This window comes from Anomalospiza imberbis, chromosome 27 (genome assembly GCF_031753505.1).
Source record: "Anomalospiza imberbis isolate Cuckoo-Finch-1a 21T00152 chromosome 27, ASM3175350v1, whole genome shotgun sequence".
NCBI classification, from domain to species: domain Eukaryota; kingdom Metazoa; phylum Chordata; class Aves; order Passeriformes; family Viduidae; genus Anomalospiza; species Anomalospiza imberbis.
In genome coordinates this window covers 4,453,678-4,481,521 of record NC_089707.1, presented here as the reverse complement: position 1 = coordinate 4,481,521, position 27,844 = coordinate 4,453,678, and the positions used below count along the sequence as shown (strand labels likewise).

Here is a 27,844-nt window from a genome sequence, read left to right as displayed (position 1 = left end):
TCCCCATCCCTTCTTCTCCTAGATCCCCCCAGCGCTTCCCTTCTCACCGGGGACGCCGGCGGAGCCTCGGGTCGCGCCCACCGGGACCTGCCCTGCCCCGGGGCACCCACCTGCCGCCATCTTGGGGGTAGCACCCACCGCCTGCCCACCCCCTCCTCCTCCCGCAGTGCCCGCGGGGCCGCCTCCATGCCCGCCCCCGCCGCTCCCATCCCCGCTCCCGCCGCCGTTCCGTCCCCCCACCCCCCGGTGCGCCCCCGGTTTGCGGAGCGCGGCCCCTTTAAGACAGCCGGGGAGGCGTGGCTTTGTAGGGGCGTGGCTCGGGGGAGGGCGTGGCCGGGGAGCGAGGAGCGCGCGCGCCGATTGGGCGGCTCTCGCGGCGCGGCCCCGCCCACGCCCCCTCCCGGCGCGAGGGCGTCACGTGATCCGGCGGCGGCGCCCGGCGCGGTGGACGCTGGAGGCCCAAGATGGCGGCGGAGCTGGTGGAGGCGAAGGTGAGGGAAGTGGAGCCGCCGCCCCGCCCGCGGGGCCCGGCCGGCACCGGGCGGCTCCCGGCGCGGGGGGACGGCGGGGGGCGGCGCTGCGAACCGCGGAGGCGGCGCTCCGGGGCCGCCCCTTCGCCTTTTTCCCTCAGAGACTGCCGCGCCCCGGCCTCAGGGCCGCAGCCCCCACCGGACCTCCCGGGGCCGAACCGGCCCGGCCCGGCTCGCGGTGCTGCCCGCCCTCCTCGGGGCTGCCTCCGCGGTGGGTTTACCCCGCTAATTCCCGCGATTAAGGATCGCTGGTGCTGCCCCCGCGCCCCCCGGCCCCCGTCCCGCTGCCCGGTTCGAGGGCGGAGCGGCTCGGTGCGGAGCTGTCCGGCGGGACGGGCACTGCCGGGGGCACGGGCCGCCCCAGGGCCCCTCTGGGATGGGGGGTGAAGTGAATCCATGCTCGGAGTTGTGTTTCCGAGGCGGTTCGTGCCTTGCAAAGCACCGGGAGCTTTTCCCGTTCCCCTCGGGATCCCGGCTCTGTGGGAGCCGGGGCAGCGGCCGGTGCTGAGGGCGGTTCAGGAGCACCGGGGAGCGCTCCCTGGAAGTGTTCCCAAGGAAGTGCTCCTTGGGAAGCGTTCCCCGCCCGCAGGAGCAGCCCCTCGGCGGGGATGGGGCTGGATGGGCGCAGCAATCCCAGCGGGAGAGGCTTTTCTGGGGGGGCTCTGCCGCCCCCCTGCACTTCCAGAGCGGCGGAACGCGCTTCCCGGGCATCGTGGTGGCCGCAGAGGTTTCTGGTGGGGTCTGAGCCGTCCCTCACGAGGGTTCCTGAGAGGAGGAACAGCCGGGAGTGTCGGGAATCTCGGCGATCCATGTGCTTGCTCTCCCTGCTGGCACGGGGCAGCTCGAGGAGCTCTCGGTTTGCTTTGTCTGGGGTTTGTTGTTGTGTCGCTGCTCAAATCGCATCGTCCTGCTGGGCCTTCGTTCCTTCAAAATGGAAACTCTGCGCTCCAACTCCGCTTTCCAGGCCGAGAGTCCTGGGTGAGGTGCTCCAGGAGGAATTCCTGTGCTCCTGGGATGCCCTGGTACCTCCTGCTGCTGTGTCTTGATGAATTTATCTTTCCAAATGCACCTTTTATCCTCAAATCCCCCGGGGGCTCTCCGTTTCCTAGCACAGTTTAATGATCCTGGTGGGATTTCATCAGACTTGATGATCTTGGAGGTCTTTCCCAACCTTAACGATCCTGATACTTTTTTTTTAGTTGAAGAAAACTGAGGCACAAAGTAGATTTCTCCAGGATTTCACAGGTGGTGTCTGGTGGAGCAGCACCATGAATCCAGGGCTCTGAAATTCTGACTTCCTGGCAATTAAACATCTTTTCTCTCCTCTTTAGTCATCAGTCTTTCCTTCCCCTCATCGGGGATATTTTGGGACTCATCACGACTCCCAGAAGTTCTAACTACAGACAGTGACATAACAGCTTTTGGGTTTTCTGATTAAATGACATATGTAAGGGAAAAGGAGATAATCAAATGGCATTTTCTCTCTCATTTAATTCCCACACATCCAAAAGTGGCTGTGAAATGTTTCTGGAAACAGTTGTAGCTTTCTTAATTTAAAAAAAAATCTGTAGCTGGTTTATTCCAGGGAATGATAAGATTGTTATATTATCTTTTATGTTTTTTTATTAATTATTAATTCAGGAGTGGGGTAGAGGCTGGGGAAGATCTGCTGGGTCTTTGCTGCTGCATTTTTTTGGTGGGGTTTGTTCTTGAATTCCCATATTCCCCACAAACCAGGAAGGCTATGGAGTGTATGTGTGTGGCTATCTCCCAAGTTAATTTCCAGGGCAACATGAATTTTCGAACCCATGTACTTTATGAGCTGTTTCTTTGCAATTTCAAGGCTGTTTGGTGTTTAGGGAATGGAAATGCCAACCTGGAGCTGTGGGTTTAACAGGAAGAATTCCTGGTTTCTGATGGGAAGTTGCCTTGTGGCCTTTGACTCTGCTGACAGTTACAGGCCTGACGTGCCACCGAGAGGGAATTTTGGAAGACTGAGCTGGGTTTTGCTGCTTATCAGAGACTGAAATTGATAACTGCAGTGTGACACCAAGGCAGCTCCTGGCTGGGATCACAGGGGAGTGCTTGGCATTGTTCTCCTGGGAACACTCTGCTCTCTTCAACAATCTAAATATCCTTCCATACTCTAAAATATGTGGGGTTTTTTAAAGATCCTGGAAGGTTTTTCCCATTCAGAATTCCAGGATTGGTGGCCTCAGTTTACCTCAGCCTCACCTAACTCATTTTGATTTCCTTCCTGTGCCTTGCACTGACGCCATTTGGGATGAAGTTTTCCATGTTTCTCTGGGAATTCCGGATGCCTCAGGCTGCTGAAGGAGTTCATGAGCTCTTTCACAAGTGAGGCCTCTTGGTTTAGATCTTTGAGGTCGGTCCTGCTTCCAGCTGAGCTGTCTTGAGGGTGTTTAGCATCTGTCCAAGTGATTTTTGAGTCGTTTGATGACTGTGCTGGTGGTTTTGTCCTTCAGGTGATATTTCAGTGGGTGATCTCTGTGTTTGTGTTGCTCAAACAAGAAATGGGAACCAAAATCAGTTGACAGCAGCGGGTTTGGCCAGGTTTGGGGTCTTTCTTTGAGGGGAAATTTTGAATATCTTGCCTTGTAGTTATAAAGTGACAACTAAACCTTTGCCTTTTATAACTATGAGAACATCTTTTAATTTTTTATCCCCCAGAACATGGTGATGAGTTTCCGAGTCTCAGATCTTCAGATGTTGCTGGGTTTTGTTGGCAGGAGTAAAAGCGGACTAAAACACGAACTAGTGACCCGAGCTTTGCAGCTGGTCCAGTTTGACTGCAGCCCCGAGGTGTTCAAGAAGATCAAGGAGCTCTACGAGACTCGCTACAACAAGAAGGGCTCGGACGTGGCGCAGCCGCCGGCGCCGCACCGCGCCGAGGCCCTGGCCCTGCACTCCTACGACCGCGGCAGTGCCGTGCCCCGCCCCCTGCCCGCCACCAACATCGACTACCCTGCCCTCTATGGCAAATACCTGAACGGACTGGGCAGGTTGCCCCCCAAAGTGGCCAAGCCCGAGGTTCGCTTGGTGAAGTTGCCCTTTTATACCACGCTGGACGAGCTGTTGAAGCCCACAGAGTTAGGTGAGTTTTGGCGGAGGGAGGGGGGGTGTTTGTGTTGGTAAATAAGTTATGTTTTTAAGGATTTTCTGAAGTCGTGGGGTGGGAGAGGCTGATGGATGGGGTGGTGAGATCCATCTCTCTCTCTCTCTCTTTCCCCTCTTTCCCCCTCTCTCTCTCTTTCCCCTCTTTCCCCCCTCTCTTTCTCTTTCCCCTCTCTCTCTCTTTCCCCTCTTTCCCTTCTCCTTCTCTTCCCCCCTCTCTCTCTCTCTCTTTCCCCTCTTTCCCCCTTCCCCCCTTTCTCTTTCTTTCCCCCTCTTTCTTTCCCCTCTCTCCCTCTCTCTCTTTCCCCTCTTTCCCTTCTCCCTCTCTTCCCCCACTCTTTCCTCTCTCTCTGTCTTCCCCTCTCTCTCTCTTTCCCTTCTTTCCTCTCTCTCTCCCCCACACTTTCTCCTCTTTCCTCTCTCTCTATCTTCCCCCCTCTCTCTCTCTTCCTCCTCTCTCTCTCTTTCCCACCCCTCTCTCTCCCCCCATGCTCAGAATTTACAGAGGAATATTTCTCTCTGGGCTTGCCAGTGCTTAAAGGTGGCTGACAAAAGAGGGAGAGCAGCTTTTTACAGAGAGGGAGGTTGCTGAGAAAGGGGGAACTGTTTCAAACTAAAAGAGGAGAGATTTAGATGGGATGTTGGGGAGCATTCTTCCCTGTGAGGGTGAGGAGGCCCTGGCACAGGGAAGGAGAAGCCGTGGCTGCCCTGGAAGTGCCCAAGGCCAGGTTGGAGCACCCTGGGACAGTGGAAGGTGTCCCTGCCTGTGAGATGGAATGGGACGATCCTTCAGGTTCTTCCCAATCCAAATCCTATGCTCCTGTGGTTTTCCTCAGACCTGGAATGTGGTGGTCACTTTGGGATGTAACTTGGAAGCCCACCTTGATTGGTTCCTATGGATTATGAGGCCATATTCTACACTAATGCTGGTTTTCAGCACTAAAAATCCCTGACCTGAAGCATCCTATGGATAAAAGAGGGTGGCAACTCCTCAAACTGTTTTTTTGACATTTTTTTTGGTGCTTGTCACAGTTATTTGTGTGTGTTGCTGTGTGTTTTGAGGGGTAACCAGTAAAACTGGAAGAAGAGCTTTTTTCCTGGGGTGTGGAGACTGATGTTTCATTATTTTAGTTTTGAGAAACGGAGAATGTTGTTAACTGATGTTAAATAGAATGTTCTGGTAGCAAATTCAGTGTGTCCAGAGAAGTTGAGTTCTGCTGAGTGTCCCATAAGTTTGTGTGGTAATGTCAGAATTTTCTACCAAATGATTCTACAACTTGAGCTGGTTTGGCTTTGCTGAAAAGATACTTGTTGTGGCTTGGAGGGAAAAATAGGTAAAGATTTGATTGTACAAAAACAAAAAGATAAAGGTCTAATCAGTCAGATTTTATATAATTTCTTCTTCATTTGAAGGCGTAACTGCTGTGACAAAACAGCTGAGTGGAGCCAGAGTCGAGCTCAAACATTATAATAGTGTGAGGAATGGTTTGTTCAGTGTTAAATGTGTGTTAGTCAGCAACTCCAATATGGGATTTTGAAGGAAAACAAATTTCCAAGAGGTGGAAGCATCCAGAGGCAGAAGAGGTTGGATACACTCCCTGGGATTACCAGATTTTGTTCCAAGTTGCCATTAAATGTCCTCTGCATCAGCTCAGAACCGAGGGCTCATTAAATGCAGCCTCTGCCCCTGGTAGGTGACACCTCCCCTGGGCCAGCCAGGTCCCTGCAGGGTTTCTGGCTGATTTTCCCTGCTGGTGGCAGAGCTTTCTGTGGAGCCAGGAGCAGCAGATGTTCAGGTCTCATACCTGACCAGGCTGCACCTCCCAGATTTTGGGTTTTTCTTCCAGCAGCAATTTAATTCTTGTATAAAGGAAGAGCGAGCTGATAGAAATGCAAAATAAACCACGAGCAGCTTCTCACTTTTCCTAATCAGGTTTGCTTTGTCTTTGTGTGGCTGAACAATCAGCAGGACTCAGTTTATTGGCAGTTTCTTAATCAGAAACATGAAAATTACTTTTTGTTATTGTCCTTGTCAATCATCACTTGCTAAAAATACCTCATGAAATGTTTTATTTTCTGCTGGTTGTTTTTGTCAGGAGATATTTGGGCGGAAAAGTGGAACTAAACAAAAAGTTCCATAAAGATATCTTAATTCTTACTTTTGAAATTTATTTTTGCAAGTTTCATTTGCATTTTTAAAGCAGAAAAGGGACCAAAGGGGGAAGCACCTGGAGTGATTCAAGTTGTCACCAGGTCTTCCAAGAGCTGCTGAGGTTTTATCCTTCCTTCATCTCCTCTTTTTCATACAAAAGGACACTTTGCTCCTTCTGAAATCCTGTTGGCTTTGAATAACCATGCAGGGGAAGTGAGGCAAAGCAAAACACCCAATTCTTGCTATTGTAAATAATTTTTTGAAAAGCTGTTTTAGCACTTTGTGTTCCTCCCCTGACTTTCAGCAGCTCAGGGTCTGAACTTTGCTTAGAGACACAAAACTGAAAATAAAACGTGTTTGGATTAAAGTACAGGTTGCAACAAAATTTTCCCACGTCTCAAGCTTTATTTTTCCCCACATTAAATGCACTTGATCTTAAAATTGTCAGTGTGCAAAAGGCCCCAGTTAATGCTGGGCTCTCTTAAGCCTCTCTGAGGGTGAGCTGCTGTCCCACCCTCAAGGTCAGGGGGTTTGAAGTGGTGTTTTGTCTTTTCCAGATGCTTTTTGTGTTGCTTTTTTATTATCTGAGCTAATCTTTTTTGTTGCTGGGGTTGTTTTCTTTCTTTTCCAGAACCCGCCTGCTCAGTCTGGTTGGTTTTGGGCTTTTGTGTCAGGCTCAGGTCTCCTCTTGGGCTTCTTGAGGATGTGGTCATGCTGTGACACCACTGATGTGGTGAGCTGATGGCTCTTGAATTATTTGAGGGGAGGAAAAATAATTAAAAAAAAAAGGGAAAAATCAAATCCAAAGCCTGTGCTGGCTGTACTGAACAGTGAGCAAAGCTCTAATCAAAGCAGAATTACCAAAACAGGTGAAAACTGCAATTCTGGGGTGTGGGAGAAAACAAGACCTGGAGATAAACAGAGCATAACAATCACCTCGTGCTCAGAGCTGCTGTTCTCAGTTTGATGGACACTTTTTTCTTCCCTCCTCAGTTCCACAGAATAATGAGAAGCTTCAGGAAAGTCCGTGCATTTTTGCATTAACACCAAGACAAGTGGAGCTGATCAGAAATTCCAGGTACTCCTCACTGGGTATTGAAGTTGAAGAAAATGCAGCTGCATAATTCCATAATTCCTCCGTGTTCCCTGCCTGTGGAAGCTTTTGTTCTCTGCAAGGGAACAGGATTTGTGTGAGGACATCAGGCTGCTCCTCATGTACAGCAAAGAGCTTTGAGGGCAGTGGGAGCTGCAAATTCCCCCAGCCAGGTCCTTAAGTTTCACTTGTGCTGCTCTAATCTCCCTCTGGAATGGTGCATTTGGGCAGGAAAATCGGGATGGAATCATCGATGACCTAAATTCTCTGCTGAGCTGGTGGTGTGAGTGCCTGCAGCCTTTCCTCTGTGCCAGGTTCAAAAGGCAGAGTGTGAGGCTGTTTGCATCTGAAAGGAAACTTCCTTGGTGGGGAGGAGGCTGCAGGATCTGCCCGAGGAAACATCTTGGATTAGGATTTACCCTGACCTCTGTCAGATGCAACTTTTGAGTCAAACAAAGACTCTCCTCAGAGGTGGCAGTGCAGGCAGGGAGGTTTCCTCTTGGCTGACCTGCTGCCTTCATGCAGAAGAATGCCTCCAAAAATTCAACATAAAACCTTTGAATATTTCTCTTTATCTTAAAATAAAGAGCTGGAGAAAGAATATCTTGGTTATTTTGCCTCCTGGTAAAATATCCTTGTTGTGTTTTCCACTTATTTTCTGAATCCAGTTAAAATCCTGTCAGGAACAGCCCTGATGGAAGTTGCAATATTCACAGTGGGGCCTTAATATTCAGTCCCTTGGTTTGCATGAAGAGCTTCAGCTGAATAATTAAACACAGAGAGTCTTGAACACTCTCAGGTAAACCTGACCTTAAAACCCAGTTTTTATAAATTCTCACAAATCACCAGAAGGCACCTGAACAGTTTTAAAAACCCAGAGAAAAGCTGTAAGTTGGTGCATCAGGCAAAAAATAATAATTACAGGACCACTGATACTTGCAGGGGTGTTGGAGTCCAGGACATCCCTCTGCCTCGAGACCCTGGCAGGGGGCTCAGAGACCCTGGGATGAAGTCAAAAACACCTGTGGCTTCCATTTTAGCCTGTGGAAAAAGCTGCCAACTCTGTGTGAGGAATTACAAGCCACAAGGGTTTGAGTAGTGTGATATTTGAACTAACACAGGGTGGAAAAGGAGAATTTTGGTGGTTTTTAGAATGGGGTTCAAGGGGACAAGATGGAGGGATTTGGGTGTGTCCTGACCTCCTTCTCCTTTGTCTTGCTCTCCATGTCTTGGTGTGATGGTGACACTTTTCTGTTCGTTTAAGGTAGAGATTCACTGTCTAACACAGGTGATAGGAATGGGTGAAGAAATTGTAAACACACACACATAGTTTTGAGTATATAATGTGGGAGCTGCCCAGGACTCAAGGCCAGACTGCTGTGGTTTCTGTACTAGGTGGACCACAGCAGGTCAGAGAAAGAATATAGAGATAAGAAGAAATAAACAACCTTGAAAGCACAATTGGACATGTTCCAAACCTCTTCTTCAGCTGCTGGGCTAGGGAAACAAGGACTTTCACACTGCTGGGGTCTCACCAGCTGACCCTGACACGGGGAATTGTACAATTTAAATAAAGTTCTGTGAGGTATTTTTTTGAAGTTCTATTAAAAAAATAAAATAGGAGCAACTAAAGTTCTTGAGTCTGGCAGCTGGTTTGGGTGATTTTTTTTTTTTTTTGAGGGTAGGGATTTTTTTTTACATAATTTGAAGTTTTCTGTTCTTTCATTTATCAGGGAGTTGCAACCTGGTGTGAAATCGGTTCAGGTGGTGCTCAGGTAGGTCTGGGCTGGGCTCATTGAACATCAGGGGCAGAGCAGGGGAGGAGGGAATATTCCAGCAAGTTCCAACATGGATTTCATGGCTCCAGAGAGAATTTCCAGTGAACCTTTTGTTCCTGGGCCTCACAGGAGCATCTTGAACTCCACTTTTGAACCTCTAGCAGAAATGGCAGAATCCCACCTGGATGGGCTCTGCTGAGGGAGCATGGATTGGGATGGGGCCTGTGGGAGCTGGGGATGTGCAGAGTGTTGGGATATTATGGGATGTGTTGTTTCTGCCCAGAATCTGCTACACAGACACCAGTTCACCTCAGGAGGATCAGTACCCTCCCAACATCGCCGTCAAGGTGAACCACAGCTACTGCTCCGTGCCGGTGAGGACTGGGGGACTGGGGAGGAAAATTTGGGGAATCTGGGGGGAAAATTTTTGGAATATGGAAGGAAATTGCTTGCCTGATGAATGCCACACTATAGAAGTGCACTACTTAGTTTAAAGCTAATTTTTTAATGGATTAGCCATGTTGTTAATGAACTGTTCTGCATAAAGGCTCGATCCTGGTTACTTTGTGCTCCAGCTGTACTCAGCTCCTTCCCCCCATCCCTGAGACCTGGGGCTGAGTAGATGTACCTTGAGTGAAAAATAAATATCTATATTTAATCTTCCTGCTCTAGGGCTACTACCCCTCAAACAAACCCGGGGTGGAACCCAAGAGGCCCTGCAGGCCCATCAACCTCACCCATCTTATGTACCTGTCGGCGGCCACCAACCGCATCACCGTCACCTGGGGCAACTACGGCAAGGTGAGAGCCCAGGGAGCACCCAGAGCTCCCCTGGCAGCCCTGCAGAGCAGCCTCCTCATCCTCTCCTCCCTCTCTCCCCAGAGCTACTCGGTGGGCCTGTACCTGGTGCGGCAGATGACCTCAGCAGAGCTGCTGCAGAGGTTGAAAACCATCGGCATCAAACACCCGGAGCTCTGCAAAGCACTGGGTGAGTGGCTCAGGAAGGGCCTGTCTGCAGCCTGCTGGGGAATAACCACCACCATGCACACCTCTGCTTCCCTCCAGCTGTATAAACCCCACTTTTTATCTGAACAGACTTGCTGAGCTGTGTGTGAGCCGTGGGAGGTCACCCCAAAGCCGTGGTTCTGGTGGCTCTGCGGCAGCTCTGTAGTTGGATTTAGGATTTGTGCCAGGTCGTGTCGTGCCGGTGTCGTTGTGACTGGAAGGGCTTCATGCCTTCAGCTGAGTCAGTATGAGCAGCACTGACCCTCGGGATTTCCAAAGGAGATTTCTGGAGCGAGGGATCCTGGTGACAATGTCCTGCTGCCCCAGTCCCTGGGACTCCTTGGGGTGGCAGTGGGATGTCACCAGCAGCACTTTGATATGCCTTGAGAGCTTCAGAGAAGAGATGGTCCCCAGAGATGCTTATCCCAAACCACTCAGGTAAATCCTCCTGCTATGAGGCTCATGTAAAACATTACTGGAAATGAGGGGAAATTACTTTTCCAAGGTGGACTCTGACTTGGAGCTCATGAGTGTGGAAGATTCCCAATTTTTCATGTTGCTGGACAAAACTTTCTCACTGTTTTCGCTCTGCGTGGGAGAACTGACCCCATGACCCTGGTGGTCTTTAAAACTGTCCAGATCCTGGGAAACTCTTCCCAAGGATAAGAAACTGTCAGGAAATCCCAGGATAGTTTGGGTTGGAAGGACCTTAAAGCTCATCCAGTGCCACCCCTGCCATGGCAGGGACACCTTCCACCATCCCAGGTTACTCCAAGCCCTGTCCATCCTGGCCTTGGACACATCCAGGGGCAGCCACAGCTGCTCTGGGCACCCTGTGCCAGGACCTCCCCCCCAGGGAAGAATTTCTCCTGCACATCTTAACCCCAATTTCCCCTCTTCAAGCCATTCCCCCTTATCCCATCACTACAGCTCCTAATGAAGAGCCCCTTTCCAGCATCCCTGGAGCCCCTTCAGGGACTGGAATGCTGCTGGGAGGTCTCCACTCCACCTTCTCTTCTCCAGGCTGAACTTCCTCAGCCTGCCAGTCTTGGAGGTGGATGGTAGTTCGCGGGGAAGGTGATGATTCCAGCTTGCAGACACCTGGATTTCGGGCAGGGATCAGTTGTATTTGGTGACTTTAAATAAAACCCAATAAGAGCAGTGTCTTATTTCAGCTCCTTTGTGTTTTCATGCTTGGAAGTTGTTTGGATATCCAGAACTGGCCAACCTGAGGAGATCTTAAACTTTGCTTTTCTAGCTCTGGTCTGCTCTGCAAATAATTCCCTGTCACTGAAGCTGCCCTTTGGCTTCAGTCACATCTCACTGCTGACTCATCTTGCTTTGCATAAAATTCTGTAGAACTTAATACAGGAACATCATCTGAGAACAGATTATGGCTTTGGATCCAAAATCCTGATCTGGACATCCTAGAAAATTCTCCTTCCTGTGTCTCCCAGTAATTGATGCATAGAGAAGGCTCTTACAAAGAACTTCATAAAAAATTAAGCTTGGATGAAAAGGCTCCTAATGTGAGGAAAACAAGCCCAAATCTTGTAATCTCCTGGGAATTTCACATCTGAGAAGTCACTCTCTAATTAAAGCTGGGTGTTGCAGAGCTGCATGTAGCCTCATTGTCTGGAGACATCTTGTTATGATCTGAAAAGGTCAAAAGAAATGCTTGACTTGCTCCAAAGAAAAAAACGGTGATGGAAGTGTCAGAGGCAGTTGCAGACAGCAACAGTGGGAGCAGCAGCTCCTCCTCAGGACTTGGGGGAGCAGTTCAGAGCTCGTTTTGTTGATTTTTGCACCTTGGTGTGGGACCTGCCCATCTGCTGCTTTCTTTGATTTCCCTGCTGCTCCTCTGGGTTTTCCTTTCAGGCTGCAGCAGCAGGGACAGGATTCCTCCTTTCCTAACATCTGATTCTTCCCAGATCTGTGCTGGATGGCTGCTGTGCCTGGTTTTGCATGGCTGCCTTGCTCTGAGCTATCTGCCTGGGTACCTCTGGGCCTGTTTGTGGTTCCTGTGGAATGTTCTGGAATAAAGGAGGTGGCCAGCGTAGAGGCCGAGGAGTGGCAGCCCAGCAGTGCTGAGAGGAGGCTCGATAACCTGATGGAAAAAGGATGGGATGTGTTTTCCCTCTCAGTTTGACTCTTTGCTCTGAACTGGAAGTGCCAGGGGAGAGACATTTCCCCCCATCCTGCTGCCACAGAGCTCAGGAGGGAATTAACCCCACCGTGCCCAGGCTGGAGCTGAATCCACATGCTCCTTCCCTCCCTGGCAGGGAAAATGATCCATACACACCCTGTAAAAAATACAACAACACCCCAGGGCTGGGGTGAGCTGCTTCCCCTGTGCTGCGCTGTGTTGCCAAGGGCTGAGTTTCGTTACATGTTGTGTCCTCTGCTCTCCCTGCAGTGAAAGAGAAGCTACGCCTGGACCCAGACAGTGAAATCGCCACCACCGGGGTCCGAGTGTCCCTCATCTGTCCGGTGAGACCCTGCAGGCTTGTGCTGGAATTGGAGTTTGGGTTGGAAGGGAACTTAAAACCATCCAGTGCCATGGGCAGGGACACCTCCCACTGACCCAGGCTGCTCCAGCCTGGCCTTGGACACTTCCAGGGGTCCAGGGGCAGCCACAGCTGCTCTGGGAACCCGGTGCCAGGGCCTCAGGACCCTCACAGCCAGGAATTCCTTCCCAATATTTCCTCTGGCAGTGGGAAGCCATTCCCTGTGTCCTGTCCCTCCATCCCTTGTCCCAAGTCCCTCTCCAGCTCTCCTGGAGCCCCTTTAGGCACTGGAAACCCAGCTCTCCCAGTTTGCTCCAGAACCAAGGAGCTCCAGCTCCGTTTTAGTCCGGTTTTGTCAAGAACCCAAACCATACTCCCAGACCAGCTTTGCAAACTCACAAATGTTTTTCCTTCTGAGGGGATCTGGGGGTTCCTTGCCAGGTGTCCTGGCTGATTTTCTGCTCTCTGGTCCCACAGCTGGTGAAGATGCGCCTGTCGGTGCCGTGCCGGGCCGAGACCTGTGCACACCTGCAGTGCTTTGATGCCGTCTTCTACCTACAGATGAATGAGAAAAAGCCCACATGGATGTGCCCTGTGTGTGACAAACCTGCCCCCTACGACCAGCTCATCATTGATGGGTGAGATTTGCACCTCTCTGCCCTTTCCCCTTCCCCACTGGGTGCAGCACCCAGCTCTTGGTTGAAGTTCACTTTGAAACTGTTGAAAGTTTATTCTGTTGGTGCATAATATTTTGGTTTCGGTGTTTTGGTGTGTTAAAGCAAGTGGGAATGTGCTGGGAGGGAACAGGCTTGTGGTGCAGCATTTTTGGGGTGAGTTTGGAAGCAGCTTTGTGCCCCCAAATGCTGGGAGCCTTCTGTGGACTGGGACCACCGACATCCTCGTGGTGCTGGCCAAGGACTGGTGGAACAACACACGTGGTTCCTGCCTGCTGGGAAATGATCTCCACCCTCATGGCTGTGTGATTGCCCTCCACTGCAGGTTCCCTCAAGAGCAGGGAGAGTTTGGAGCGATGTTTGGGGTGGCTCCAGCTCCCCTGGCACAGGGAAGTGAGCAGACCAGTCTGTTCCCAGCCTCACCGAGGCTTCCTGGAGCGTCGCTGCCTTCGTGGGCCCTGGGCAGATCCAGGAGCTGTGGCTTTCCAGCAGCCTGGAGCAGCCTCAGCACAGATAACCTGTTTGCTTTGTCCCCTGGCCAACCCTGACAGGAAAATCCAGTTCCTTGGAGATCTCTGTCAGGGGGAGATGAAGGGGAAGCTGCGAGAGGTGGGACTGTGGAACCCCCACGGGTCAGCCATGCCCGTGTCCTGCACGAGGAGCAGCAGGATGTCCCTGGGGAAGGCTCAACAGACTTTTGTCCCTGCTCAGGACTGGGTTTGATGCCAGTTCTGTTGGGTGAAGTCCTTCCCAGATTCCCTGGGAGTGAGAGAGGGAAGCTGGCACTCAGCTGGGTGCTGGGAGTCAAGAACGAGCTGGAGGCTCCCGAGCAGGGAGGGAGGTGGTTGGTCAGGTCTGGGATCCTCAGGGCCTTGTCAGCTTTTTGGGAGCTGCAGCTTGGTGGTTGCTGTGCTGCTGATGGGATTGGCTGTGGGAACAATTCCTACAGGAGCTGGGGAAAGCTGAGACTCTCCCAGTGGGGTGCCACAAAGTTTTCCTGACCTTGGAAGTCTTTCCACTAGGAGTTCTCCTTCCTCCTGAAGGAAAGTCCAGGAGGAAGTGAGGCCTGGCAGAGCAGCATTTCCAAATAAACATCCCAGGCAAATGGTGGGACACAGGGAATAAAGCAAGTCCCCAGTTTCTCTGGATCAGGGCGTCATTCCAGGTGTATTTTCATGGTGTTCCTGATGCAGGAATGTTGTTCTGGTGGTTATTGTGGAGATTTGGGAAATAAAACTAGGAAGGAAGGGAAGTGCTGCTTGTTGGATTGCTGAGTTCCTAATGCCAAAGGATACCTCACCTTTTGCTAAAGCCTTGCTGGGAATGTCCCTGGGAATGTCCCATGGGATGGGGCAGCAGCTGCCTGCCTGGAAGCTGTGCCTGGGAAACTGGGTGAAGAGGCAAAACTCTCTTTAATTGCAGCTAATTAAGCTGGTAGTTGATGATTTGGGTGCATGGACAGGAAGGGCTGGGATGGATTTGCACCGTCAGAACCTGCACTGGTTTTATGGGGAATAAAGTCCGTGACTCCAAGGGCTCAGAGCTCAGGAGCCAGCACCAGATTGCTTTTGGATCCAGGGTCACTGCACACACCCTGCTGATTGCCAGGGCTGTGACAGCTCCTCCTGTCCCCTCTGCAGGCTCCTGTCCAAGATCCTGACAGAATGTGAAGATGCAGATGAGATCGAGTACCTGGTGGATGGCTCCTGGTGCCCCATCCGAGCCGAGAAGGAGCGGAGCTGCAGCCCTCAGTGTCCAATCCTGGTTCTAGGTGAGTGTCCCTGGGGAAAAAAGGCTGGAACCCCCTGGGTGAAATCACAGAATTCCAGAATGGTTTGTGTTGGAAGGGACCTGCAGGATCATCCAGTCCCACCCCCTGCTGTGGGCAGGGACACCTTCCACTAGCCCAGGTTGCTCCAAGCCCTGTCCAGCCTGGCCTTGGACACTTCCAGGAATCCAGGGGCAGCCACAGCTGCTCTGGGCACCCTCACAAGGAAGAATTTCTCCCCAGTATTCCCTCTGGCTGTGAAAGCCATTCCCTGTGTCCTGTCTCTCCATCCCTTGTCCTAAGTCCCTTTCCAGCTCTCCTGGAGACCCTTTAGACTCTGGAAGTGGCTCTGGAGCCTCCCCGGGGCCTTCCCTTGTCCAGGCTGACCAGCCAGGAGTGTTGGATCCTTCCCTGAGCTGGACAGGCCTGGTTTCAGCTCCTCCTCCCCATGCCAGGTTCCTCGGATGTGAACGGGCTCCTGGCCACTCCCAACGGCACCGGTGAGAACGGCAAAGCCCCGGCGGATGTTGTGGATTTAACACTGGACAGCTCATCCTCGGAGGAGGACGAGGAGGAGGATGAGGAGGAGGATGATGATGATGAGGGACCCCAGCCCAAACGACGCTGCTCTTACGAGAAAGGTTTAGTCTCTGCCTGCTGACTGCAGCCATGGCTCAGAATTCCCAACGGACAGACTTGAATACTCTGGTGCTTATTAAACTGGAGGAGGGGGAGAACGTCCTCTCCCACCTCATCTCCCTCCCTCCCTCATCTCCTGTGACTTTCCTATTCCAAATTACTCATTAAAATGAGAGAAAAAAGAAAAAAAAACAAAAAAACGACACAAACAAAACAAAAAAAAAAAAAAAACCATTGAGCTGCTTCTTGGTTGGAAAACGACCCCACTCAGAGCCTGACCCTGAACTGGAGCCTGAAGTAAAGAAAGTGTCTTAAGCCAGGCAGGATCCTCCCTCACCTGGATCCCGGGATCGGGGGAGCTCCCCTGCACACCTCCAGGACACCCACCCCTGCATCTCCAAAGCCGTGTGCAGTTTGATCCTCTTGTTAATTAACCATTCCTTAATTAATCTAAAGGTTTTGCTGGACGTGTGAGTCCGGGGCGGGGCGGGAGGGGGGGAGCGGGGAGGGCTCTGGGAGGGGGTTGTATAACCCAGAGAGGATAGAGGGGGGGTTTGTAGGGGTGGGAGTGGGGGCATGGGGTGCCAGGGGTGAGATGTCCGGTTGGAAGTGGCACTGTTCTAGCTCGGAGCTCCAGCAGCTCTGCACCTCATGTAAAGAGACACGTTTGGAATTTTAACCTAATCCCAAGGGAAGTGTAGAGATTTGTGCAGTAGTGACTCGTTCTAGTTGAGCAGAAGCCATGGGGGGGTGGGGGGTGGGAGGGAGGGGGGGGGCTCGAACCACAGATCTGTTGTATTTTTGAAGTGCAATAACTTTGGTGTTTTTGAAGACTGACAAGGGCTGCGCATTCCCTTTTCGTTGAGGTTGGTTCTGGAGGCGGTGGCCGTGACCTGCAGGACACCTCCAGTGACCTGCAGGACACCCCCAGGCCTGGGGATGGGGACAGTGACCTGCAGGACACCCCCAGTGACCTGCAAGACACCCCCAGTGACCTGCAGGACACCCCCAGGCCTGGGGATGGGGACAGTGACCTGCAGGACACCCCCAGTGACCTGCAGGACACCCCCAGTGACCTGCAAGACACCCCCAGTGACCTGCAGGACACCCCCAGGCCTGGGGATGGGGACAGTGACCTGCAGGACACCCCCAGTGACCTGCAGGACACCCCCAGGCCTGGGGACAGTGCTGTGACCTGCAGGCCAGCCCCACACCTGGGCACACCTGGCACCATGAAGCAGGAGCAGGGCAAGGGGGTCCTTCCAGAAAATGCCGGGTGGGGGAATCTCAGTTTTTAGCCAACTACCTCGGTAACTCCAATTCAGGTTTCTTTGAGTCCCGAGCCCGTCCCGGGCGGGTGCGAGGGCGGGGCCCGGGCGCTGCCGCCGCTCCGGCCCCTCCACTTCTCTGTCCCAGCCTTTGGCCCCAGAGCCAAAGCTCCTCCTGTGCTGTTTGGTGGCAAAACGTTGTTGCTTTTGAGTTTGCGAAGCGTCACCTTTTTGACTTTGTCTTGGAGAGTTTCTGTCCCGGCCTCTGCCGTCAGCTCTGCTGTTCCCACTGGCTCCTCCCGGCTCTGGTTTGCTCTGGACCTCGCTGGCTTTTCCCCCTGCAGCTCAGGACAACCCCGGGAGGGAGCTGGCCCTGCTCCCGGGCTGGGTGAGGAGCAGGGGGGATGTCCCTGTGCCCGGTGCTGGCCTGAGACCCCCGAGGGTCTTGGTGTTGCTGGGCACCGCCAGACCCCAAACCCTCCATCCCCCCTTTATCCTTCCCCTCAGGGTACCCCAAACCCTCCATCCCCCCTTTATCCTTCCCCTCAGGGTACCCCAAACCCTCCATCCCCCCTTTATCCTTCCCCTCAGGGTACCCCAAACCCTCCATCTCCCCTTTATCCTTCCCCTCAGGGTACCCCAACCCTCCATCTCCCCTTTATCCTTCCCCTCAGGGTACCCCAACCCTCCATCCCCCCTTTATCCTTCCCCTCAGGGTACCCCAAACCCTCCATCCCCCCTTTATCCCTGCCCTCAGGGTACCCCAAACCCTCCATCCCCCCTTTATCCCTGCCCTCAGGGTACCCCAAACCCTCCATCCCCCCTTTATCCCTGCCCTCAGGGTACCCCAAACCCTCCATCCCCCCTTTATCCCTGCCCTCAGGGTACCCCAAACCCTCCATCCCCCCTTTATCCTTCCCCTCAGGGTACCCCAAACCCTCCATCCTTCCTTCAGCCCCTGCTCTGGGCACCCCAAACCCTCCATCCCTCACCCCAGCAGCCAGGGGGCTCAGAGAGGGGGGTGTTGGTGCCTTTCCCAGCACTTCCCCCTCACTGCAGAAAATTCCACACGTGGCCAATCCCACCTGGAGGGAAAAGCCCCCGAGGTCCAGCCAGAGCTGCCCTAAATCCTCGTTGGCCACTTGCCCAAAAGCAAAGACTCCTCTCCACAGTGAGGAGGGGTCCCCTGCCAGCTTGGGGGCTCCTCTCCCAAACCCCCATCTCCCAAATGGGGTGGGGGTCCCTGAGCCCCTGTGGGAGGGGGATTCTCCCCTTCCTGCCTGGCTGGGTTTTGTCTGCAGGCCTGGAATTTGGAAGGGGGTGGGGATGAGACCCCCCCTGTTTCCCCCAGGTCTGGCAGGGGGGACCCGGAGCAGCTCCTGCTCCCTCTCCCACAGGGACACCCGCACTCGTTGGCCCCAGGCTTTGCTTTTCCTTCTCTTTCCTGGCTGTAAGCAATATGTTTTCAGGTTGAAACGGGGGTGGGGGTGGGAAAAGGGGGATGAAAACAACTGACAAAAACCCGGGTAGAGCTCCCAAATTAGTTTTACTGTACAAAGTTCTGTGCTCGCGGCCCTGGCTGCACAGTAGCTTTAGAGTCCAGTTGTTTTCCTAATATTTTTTTTTCTAATTTAATTGCTTTTAAATTTTCCAGGCCAAGCAACTGTTTGGAAACACCATGCTTGTTTTAGTGCTTTCTGTTGGAGTTGGCCAGCTCTTCCTGTACATATGTTGGTTTTTTTTTTGTTTTTTTCTTATATCCTGTTTTTTTTCTTCTTTGTTTTGTAAAGAGAAGAGAAAAAAAAAAACAAAAAAAAAAGAAAATTATTTTTCTTTCTCTCAGTACACATTCTTCAAATTATAGTGTTTGTTAAATAAAATGAAAGATTTACATTTAATTCTGTGTTGGCTTGTTGGGATTTCTCACCCCAGGGCCTCCAGGATCTCTTCAGGATTTCCCAGGATCTCACTGGGGGTCTCCAGGATCTTCTCCCGGGGTGTCCCAAGGATCTCACTCAACATGCCCAGAATCTTTCCAGGGAAAATCTTCCCAGAGGGCCTCCCCAACCTTCCTGGGGTCACCAGGAGCTTCCCCAGGATCTCCCTGAGCCCCTCAAGATCTGACCAGGATCCCCAGGAACTGGCTGGGGTCCCCCAGGATCTCCCCCAGGCTCCTGAGATCTCCACAGGGTTCCCAGGATCACTCCCAGCTCACCCCAAAATGAGACCAGGGGCTTTTCATGCACAGCAGGAGGATCCTGGGGCAATCCCAGGATTTCCCAAGATCTCCCAGGGTCTCCAGGATCACCCCAAACGGAGCCTGGAGGGTTCTGGGGCAACCCCAACCCCCTCCAGCTTCTCCCTCGGTTTTGGGGGGCAGCCAGATCCCCGGGCACCCCCCAGCCCCGTCCCCAGGGGCACCTCCTCGGTGCCACTTCGAATTCCTCCACCTCCAGCGGATTAATCATTTTATTTATGAGGCTTAAGGGCCCAAATCCCGTTAAAGCCGAGGCTTTGCCAGATAAACAGCCCGCTTTGGGGGCAGCGCGTTTGTGAAAACACAATTAGCAAACCCTGTAATCTGCACTAATTACCGGGCCATGAGCGCAGGCACTTGCCGGCAGCACCTGCACCATGGGGGACACGAGTGGGGACACGAGTGGGGACACAGCACGGCGCCCGCCCGGAGCCTCCTTCACCATCGAGTACCTGCTGGGGGGCCGGGGGGACAGGGCTGCCCCCAGCCCGGAGCATCCCGGCCGGAGCCCCCCGGGCACCCCCCGGGCCCTGCCGGAGCCCGGGGACAAACCGGCACAGTCCTACATCGCCCTCATCTCCACCGCCATCCTCTCGTCCCCCGAGAAGAAGCTGCTGCTGTCCGACATCTACCAGTGGATCATGGACAACTACCCCTACTTCAAGAACAAGGTGAGGGACGGGTTGTGGCGTTGGGGCGGGAGAGTTTCCTGGGAATTTCCCCAATTTCCAGGGTTTGGGGTGAGCGGTGCTGTGGGGTGTGTGAGGGACGGGTTGTGGCGTTGGGGCGGGAGAGTTTCCTGGGAATTTCCCCAATTTCCAGGGTTTGGGGTGAGCGGTGCTGCCGTGGGGTGTGTGAGGGACGGGTTGTGGCGTTGGGGCAGGAGAGTTTTCTGGGAATTTCCCCAATTTCCAGGGTTTGGGGTGAGCGGTGCTGCTGTGGGGTGGGGATTGGGCTGGGGGGCTGACCCGGCTCCGCTGAGCCCGGTCCATGGGGAGATCCATCGGTGCTGTCCAGCGCTCGGGGCTGCCGGGCTCGGTGTCTCCGGGCTCATTTCGGAGCCTGCTGGTGTTGGCTGACCCCAATCCCCAGGGAGAACGCCGGTGCCCGTGGCCAGATCCCGGGCCGGTTTCTGCAGGGAGTGGGGTGGGCACGGTGGGGCTGGGGGGCTCGGCCTGAGTGACCCCTCCGGATCTGAGTGACCCCTCCGGATCTGAGTGACCCCTGTGGGCCTGAGTGACCCCTCCGGATCTGAGTGACCCCTCCAGATCTGAGTGACCCCTCCTGATCTGAGTGACCCCTGTGGGCCTGAGTGACCCCTGTGGGCCTGACTGACCCTTCTGGCCACAGGAGAAGAGCTGGCGCAACAGCGTCCGCCACAACCTGTCCCTTAACGAGTGCTTCGTCAAGGCCGGGCGCAGCGACAACGGCAAAGGCCACTTCTGGGCCATCCACCCCGCCAACCTGGAGGACTTCGCCAAGGGCGACTACCACCGGCGGCGGGCCCGGCGCCGCGTCCGCAGGTCAGGGGGCCTGGGGGCTCTGGGGGGCCTGGGGTGCTCTGGGGGGCTGAGGGTCTCTGGGGGCCCAGGGTGGCTCTGGGGGCTCTGGGGGCTCTGGGGGCTCTGGGGCCCGGGTGCTCTGGGGACTGGGGGGCTCTGGGGTCTCTGGGGGCTGAGGGTCTCTGGGGGCTCAGGGGGCTCTGGGGGGCTGGGATGCTCTGGGGGCTCAGGGGGCTCTGGGGGCTCTGGGGGACTGAGGGTCTCTGGGGGCTCAGGGGGCTGAGGGGCTCTGGGGGCTCTGGGGGCTCTGGGGGACTGAGGGTCTCTGGGGGCTCAGGGGGCTGAGGGCCTCTGGGGGGCCCGGGAGGCTTGGGAAGCTCTGGGGTGCCAGGGTGGCTCTGGGGGCCTGGGGGGCTCGGGGGGCTCTGGGGGTCAGCGAGGAGGGGCTCTGGATCCCGGCGCTGATCCCCTGCTCTGTTTCCCCTCGCAGGGTGAACGTGGGCTACTTCCACCCCTACGCCCTGTACGGCCTCGGCTGCTGCTGCCCCTGCTGCCCCCCGGGCCCCCCCGGGCCCCCCCTGGCGCTGCCCAGGGTCCCCCCGCCGTGCCCCCTGCCCGAGCGGCCGCGCTGGGGCTGGGGGCGGCTCCCGCTGCCCCGCGGCTCCGCGCCCCTCCTGCCCCGGGCCCCCTTCCTGTGACCCCCCCCGGCACCGTGGGGACAGCTCCGGGTGTGGCACCCGCTCCGGGTGTCCCCTCCTTCCCCCAGGGGTCACCCCTGGGCGTGTCCCCTGTCACCGCTGTCACCAGCACGGGGTTCATTCCTGGGGTCCCCATCCCGTGTCCCGTCCCCACCCCCCCCATCCTCCCCCGTGCTGTCACCCCACGATGGCACCCGATGGACACTGAGGACCCCCACCCTTCGCCTTCACCCCCCATCCTCCCCCGTGCTGTCACCCCACGATGGCACCCGATGGACACTGAGGACCCCCACCCTTCGCCTTCACCCCCAAACGGGACTTTCCCATTGGGGGAAACTGAGGCACGGCCCAAACTTGGACTGATTCCCCCCCCCCCCCCCACCCCAAACAAACCCCCCCTGGACACCCCAAACCGGGGTTCCCCCAATCCCCCCAATCCCCCGCCTCGCACACTCAGGCACATATGGGGCTTAAACCCTGCAGCGGCTGCTCCTGCCCTAATTATTCCCTTACTAATTGTCCCTGACGCCTCTAATGAAAATCGCGGCTCCCAGGTGTTAAGTGGCATTAGGGCGTCTCGCTAAGAAAGACGACTCGGCCATAAATCCCGGGATAAACCCCCAAAGCCCCGAACAAGGCAGATTATGACACAAATTAATCCCCCCCCTCGGCCGTGCCCTTTGGGGGGGCTGCCCCGGGGGGTGCGGGCCGGGCTGGCTCCTGCCCCCACGGGCACAGCGCGGTTTGGGGCATTTTTGGGGCATTTTTGGGGCGTTTTTGGGGGGTGGGGGGGTCACCGGTGCAGCGCCTTGTCCCGGTTTGAGGTGGCCACCCCGGTTTAGGGGGGTTTGGGGAGTGGGGGGTGGGGGGGGGGACACCCCAAATGTGTCCCCGGAGGCTCCTTAAACCGCGGCCATCTGTCCCCAAACGCGATTAGGGTCCCCTAAGCCCCCCTCAGCCCCCACCCCAAGCGGCTTAATGGGGCCGGGGGTACTGGGGAGGGGGGCACTGGGCAGACTGGGGGGGTGGGACCCCCCCCCCTTTGCTCTTATTCTGTAGTGGGGGGGGGCTTTGTTCCATTTGGGGAAACTGAGGCACGGCCACAGGTTGAGACGGAGCCCCCACCCCACCCCCTCCCCGCAGCAGCGCTGGGCACCCCAAAATGGGCGGAGAATCCCCTAAAAATCCCCTCTGCAGTCCTGGACCCCCCCGAAATAGGGGAAAACCCCAAAAATATCCCCCCACAACCCTGGAAACCCCCAAAACAGGGGGAGCCCCCCCCCTAAAAATCCCCTATGCAGTTCTGGAGGTCCCAAAAATAGAGGAAATCCCCCCAAAATCCCCCCCAAAACCCCAGGGAACCGCCAGCCCCTGCCCTGTTCCCCCCGCCCGGGGCTCCCCAACCCCAAAACCAGCAAAAAAAAAAACAAACCCAAAATCATTAAAACCCCCCCCAAAAAAATTAGGGGGACACCCCAAAAAAGAGCCGGTGTCCCTCCATCCTTTCCTCCCCCAAGAAATCCAGCGGGCTCCGGGTGTATTTTTAATATATAGTTTATTTCTCTCTTTTTTTTAATTTTTTTTTTATTTTAAAGCCCCCCCCCCAAAGTGCAATTTTTATTATTTTAATTTTTTTTGTCGTTTTTTGTCATAGTTTTTGTTGTTTTTTTTTTTCCTCATCTCCCCCCACTTTATAAAGAACTATCAAAGTTACAATCTATGGAATGTCTTTTCTGTGCTTTATTTTTTTTAATATATTTATTTATATTTATTTTTTTCTCTCTCTCTCTTCCTTTCCTCGCTCCTTTTCCTCCCCCCCCCACCCCCGAGAAAAATCCTCACTAAAAAAAAAAAAAAAACAAACCCAAAAAACTGGAAAAAACACATAAAAACCGCTGCAACCTTTGCGAGTGCTTGAAGATAAAGAATCTCTTTAATAGATTATATAGAAAGACGCAGGAAAAAAAAAACAAAACAAAAAAAAAAACCAAAAAAAGGGAAAAAAAAGAAAATAAAATTAATATTTATAATAAAGTGGCCCCACCTCGAGCATCCTTTGGGGTCCCCGGGCCGAGCTCGGTGTCCCCCCCGTCCCTGGGGACATTTCAGCTCTTGCTGTGTATATATATATATATATATATAGATAGATAGATAGATAGATAATTTTATTATATAAAACACAATTTAATGCAGCATTTTGCCCCCTCCCCGCCCCAAAATTTCCATCCCGTTTTGCTCTTTTTATTTTGTTTCTCTTGATTGAAATTAATTAATTTTTTTTTTCTTGTCGTGAATCCAAAAAAAAAAAAAAAATTAGAAAATTTAGAGAGAGAAATTCAGGGGGTTTTGTCTTGATTTATTATTAAATTGTTAAATTTGAGGGGGGGGATTGGGGCTGGGGAGGCTCTAAAGGGTTGGGGGGGGGTGAAGGAGAATTTTGGGGTGGGGAGGGGGAATCAGCCCTTCCCTGTGGGAAAATGAGAAATGAAACCCCTCCTGCTCAGTGTGGGGGGCAGGACCCCCCCAGCGCCGATTTTGGGGGGAAAAACCCCAAATTTGTCCCCTCCCAGCCCAGCAGGAGGTGCAGCCCCTCCCGTGGCAGGATTAAACCCCCCAAAGCCAGGATTAAACCCCCTGAACCTGGGCTGAACCCCCAAAACCCGGATTAATCCCCCAAAACGGGGCTGAGCCCCCCCAAACCTGGGCTCTGCACCCCAAACCCGGATTGACCCTCCCCAAAGCCAGGCTGAGCCCCCCCAAACCCGGATTAATCCCCCAAAATTGGCCTGAGCCCCCCCAAACCTGGATTAATCCCCCCAAAATTGGATTAATCCCCCAAAATTGGCCTGAGCCCCCCCAAACTTGGATTAATCCCCCAAAATTGGCCTGAGCCCCCCCAAACTTGCATTAATCCCCCAAAATTGGCCTGAGCCCCCCAAACTTGGATTAACCCCCCAAAATTGGCCTGAGCCCCCCCAAACCTGGATTAATCCCCCAAAATTGGCCTGAGCACCCCCAAACCCAGATTAATCCCCCAAAATTGGCCTGAGCACCCCCAAACTTGGATTAATCCCCCAAAATTGGCCTGAGCCCCCCCAAACCTGGATTAATCCCCCAAAATTGGCCTGAGCACCCCCAAACCCAGATTAATCCCCCAAAATTGGCCTGAGCACCCCCAAACTTGGATTAATCCCCCAAAATTGGCCTGAGCCCCCCCAAACTTGGATTAATCCCCCAAAATTGGCCTGAGCCCCCCCAAACTTGGATTAATCCCCCAAAATTGGCCTGAGCCCCCCCCAAACTTGGATTAATCCCCCAAAATTGGCCTGAGCCCCCCAAACTTGGATTAATCCCCCAAAATTGGCCTGAGCCCCCCCAAACCTGGATTAATCCCCCTAAACCCGGCCTGAGCCCCCCCAAACCTAGATTAATCCCCCAAAATTGGCCTGAGCCCCCCCAAACCTGGATTAATCCCCCAAAATTGGCCTGAGCCCCCCAAACTTGGATTAACCCCCCTAAACCCGGGCTGAGCCCCCCCAAACCTGGATTAATCCCCCAAAATTGGCCTGAGCCCCCCAAACTTGGATTAACCCCCCTAAACCCGGGCTGAGCCCCCACGGGGGAGGTGGGATGGGGGAAGGAAAGGGGGGGGGACACACGAATTTTTTCCTCTTTTAAATCAAAAAAATCCTTTTTTTCCCCTTCCTTATTTCCCCTTGCCCCTGCTTGGCTTCGATCCAAATTTTATTATTTAATCATTGATTATTATTATTATTATTAATAACTTTTATTATTATTCCTCTCTCTCCCTCTCTCTCTCTCTTCCCACCGTAACTCAGCACTTTCTTTGGCAACACTTTCATCCCAACCTGGATTCAAAAAAGAAAAAAACAAACCTCAAATTAAATTAAAATTAATCAGAATAAAGATAAAAATTTCGATGCTGAGCTACGGGGGGGGATTTGGGGTGAGGGGTTTAAGGCGACGGGACAGGGACGATCCTGGGGGATTTGGAGCTTTTTTTTTTTTTTTGCTTTTTCTTGATTTATTTTTAGTGCAAACTTCACTTTGTGCTAAAGTGTTGCCAGTGGGGGGGACAGGGAGGGGACAACGCCGGGGGAATCCTGAGTCTGCTCCTCTCTCCTCTTCCTCCTTTGTGCTCTTTTTCCTTTGTATTTTTCCTTTTTTCCTTCTCTTTCCCTATTTTTCTCCCCTTGCCCACCCCCCCCCCAATTTATTCCTTCTTTTCTCATTTCCCCCCCTCTTTTTCCACCCTTTTTTTCCTTCTTTCATTTCTCATTTTTCCTTCTCCCCCCCCTTTCTTTCCCTTATTTTCCCTCTTTTATTTCTCCCCTCCAATTTCCTTTCCCCTCTTTTTTCCTCTTTTTTTTTTTTTTGAATCACTCCCCCCTTTTTTCCCCCATTTTTTTCCTTCCCCCCACTTTTCTCCCCCCCCTTTCTCTGCACACCTGGAACCCCCTCCCCGATGCTGCTTCCCCAGAGCCCCCAAAATTCCTTCGGGATTGGGAAGGGGGGAAGGAAAAGCAGCAGCGAGGGTGGGAAAATCCCAAGGGGAAAAAAAAAAAAACCAAAAAAAAACGGGACAAGAGGAGCCACCACAACCCCGAGCACAACACGGAACCTGCACAAGTCTCTATTTACAAATCCACGCGGAATTTTCTTTGCATATTCCCAAAAAAATTCAGCCAGTGCTGCCAGAGGGTCGGCCCAGCCTGGAGCCCCCCAGTTCCAGCCGGGATCTGGCCCCTTCCCGGTGGGATTCGCTGCCCAGATCCCAAATTTCCTGCTCAGGGAGGGATGTGGATCCACAGGGATCTGGGATCCCGATTTTCCTGCCCAAAAGGGCAACGGGAGGGACACAAATCCCTGGGATTTGGGATTCCTCCCGCTCGGGATTCCTCCGGCTCCTTCCCAGGAATTCGCGGTCACATCCCTGGAGGGATCCAAATCCACGGGGAGCATCGTGGTGCCCCAAATCCAGCCTGGATCTGGGTCCCTCCAGCGCCTTCCCGGGGGGATTCCCAGCCCTGATCCCAATTTCCCTGCCCAGATCCCAATTTCTCTATCCAGATCCCAATTTCCCAGCCCAGATCCCAATTCCTCTATCCAGATCCCAATTTCCCAGTTCAGATCCCAATTTCCCAGCTCAGATCCCAATTTCCCTGCCCAGATCCCAATTTCTCTATCCAGATCCCAATTTCCCTGCCCAGATCCCAATTTCTCTATCCAGATCCCAATTTCCCAGCCCAGATCCCAATTTCCCAGCTCAGATCCCAATTTCCCAGCCCTGATCCCAATTTCCCAGCTCAGATCCCAATTTCTCTATCCAGATCCCAATTTCTCTATCCAGATCCCAATTTCCCAGCTCAGATCCCAATTTCTCTATCCAGATCCCAATTTCCCTGCCCAGATCCCAATTCCTCTATCCAGATCCCAATTTCTCTATCCAGATCCCAATTTCCCAGCTCAGATCCCAATTTCCCTGCCCAGATCCCAATTTCTCTATCCAGATCCCAATTTCCCTGCCCAGATCCCAATTTCCCAGCTCAGATCCCAATTTCCCAGCCCTGATCCCAATTTCCCAGCTCAGATCCCAATTTTCCTATCCAGATCCCAATTTCTCTATCCAGATCCCAATTTCCCTGCCCAGATCCCAATTTCCCAGCTCAGATCCCAATTTCCCAGCCCTGATCCCAGTTTCCCTGCTCCAGGTGGGATTTTTCCAAATCCACAGGGATCCCAACACCTCTGCGCTGGCACTGGCTAAAAAAACATCGAAAAAATAAAATTATTTCTACAAAAAATAATTAAAAAAAAAAACCCAAAACAAACAAACAACCTGCTCAAGGCTGTGGGGAGCAGTGAGCGAGCCACAACCCCCAGGATTCCTGCCTAAAATTCAAGCTTCCATGGATATTTTTTTTTCTATTTAAAATTCCCGAGGGTCAGGGCATGTCACAGAACCTAATTAGCATCTTCCTCCCATCCTCCAATCTCACTTGGATTCTGCCTATATTTGTATTTTTTTCTAGGTTTTTTTGTTAAATATATATATATATATACACATTTTTTTTTTTCTTACAAAAATAAATTTAGGCTTTTTTTTTAATAATATTTTTTTTCTCCGTAGAAGTCGTTTTTTTTTTTTTTAAAGTTTTTTTTTTGACTTGTAAACATCTTGAATCTTGCTTATTTTTAAATTAAGATAAAGTGAGCTCAAAGTACCCGTTCCATCGCAAAGTGCTAAGACTTCTTTGTTTTCTTTTTTTTTTTATTATTATTATTTTTAAGCTTTTTTTTGGAATTTTTTTATTGCTTTTTTTTGTTTTTCTGCATTAAATAAACATCCATCTCTTCCCCCAGCCCCACCACTCACCCCACCCCCCAGCACACACTCCCCTCTCACTCCCTCTCCAAAATACATTCGGCCAAAACCTGCTCTTTGCTTTTTTTCTTTCAAAAGTAAAAACACCAAAAAAAAAAAAAAAAGGAAAAAAACCCAAAAAAAACCAACAAAAAAATTAAAATAAAAGGAAGAGAATCTAAAAAGTGCTTTGAAAATAAAAGGGCTTAAAATCTCTGGTTTTTTTAACTCTTTTTTTTTTTTTTTTTTCTTTTTTTTTTTTTCTAGCATTTAAAAATGTGCATTTAGAAAACAGGTGACCAACTCAAAGGTGCCTTTTCCCCCCGAGGGTCGGGACCCGCCTCTCCAGCCATAGAGCATCTCTAGATATATATTTATATATATATATATATATATTTTATTTTTGGGAACGGGGCTGGGGGGTGGCCAGGCTGCTCCCCCCTTCCCAAAGGC

At 52.7% G+C, this 27,844-nt stretch overlaps 2 protein-coding genes and 1 long non-coding RNA gene across 3 annotated transcripts in view; 2 read left to right on the top strand and 1 right to left on the bottom strand.

Moving 5' to 3' along the window:
* The window catches only part of LOC137463017 (uncharacterized), a 158,613-nt gene extending 147,232 nt beyond the window's left edge, over positions 1 to 11,381 (bottom strand). Inside the window, exon 1 of the long non-coding RNA XR_010993819.1 lies at positions 10,402 to 11,381. This is a non-coding gene — a long non-coding RNA (uncharacterized lncRNA). The remainder of the gene's footprint in view (positions 1 to 10,401) is intronic.
* Positions 383 to 15,736, top strand: PIAS4 (protein inhibitor of activated STAT 4). The gene is made up of 11 exons (XM_068173905.1): positions 383 to 491; positions 3,222 to 3,645; positions 6,811 to 6,895; positions 8,644 to 8,685; positions 8,972 to 9,062; positions 9,361 to 9,489; positions 9,571 to 9,676; positions 12,110 to 12,183; positions 12,678 to 12,838; positions 14,515 to 14,645; positions 15,098 to 15,736. The coding sequence occupies exons 1-11, from the start codon at positions 465 to 467 to the stop codon at positions 15,301 to 15,303; spliced, it is 1,476 nt and encodes a 491-aa protein (XP_068030006.1). The 5' UTR covers positions 383 to 464; the 3' UTR covers positions 15,304 to 15,736.
* Positions 15,737 to 18,750: 3,014 nt separating this feature from the next.
* LOC137463014 (forkhead box protein L2-like) lies at positions 18,751 to 21,065 on the top strand. Its single transcript, XM_068173906.1, has 3 exons — positions 18,751 to 19,477; positions 20,157 to 20,329; positions 20,799 to 21,065. Exons 1-3 carry the CDS (start codon positions 19,184 to 19,186, stop codon positions 21,004 to 21,006), a joined length of 675 nt encoding a protein of 224 aa, XP_068030007.1. The 5' UTR covers positions 18,751 to 19,183; the 3' UTR covers positions 21,007 to 21,065.
* Positions 21,066 to 27,844: the final 6,779 nt, after the last annotated feature.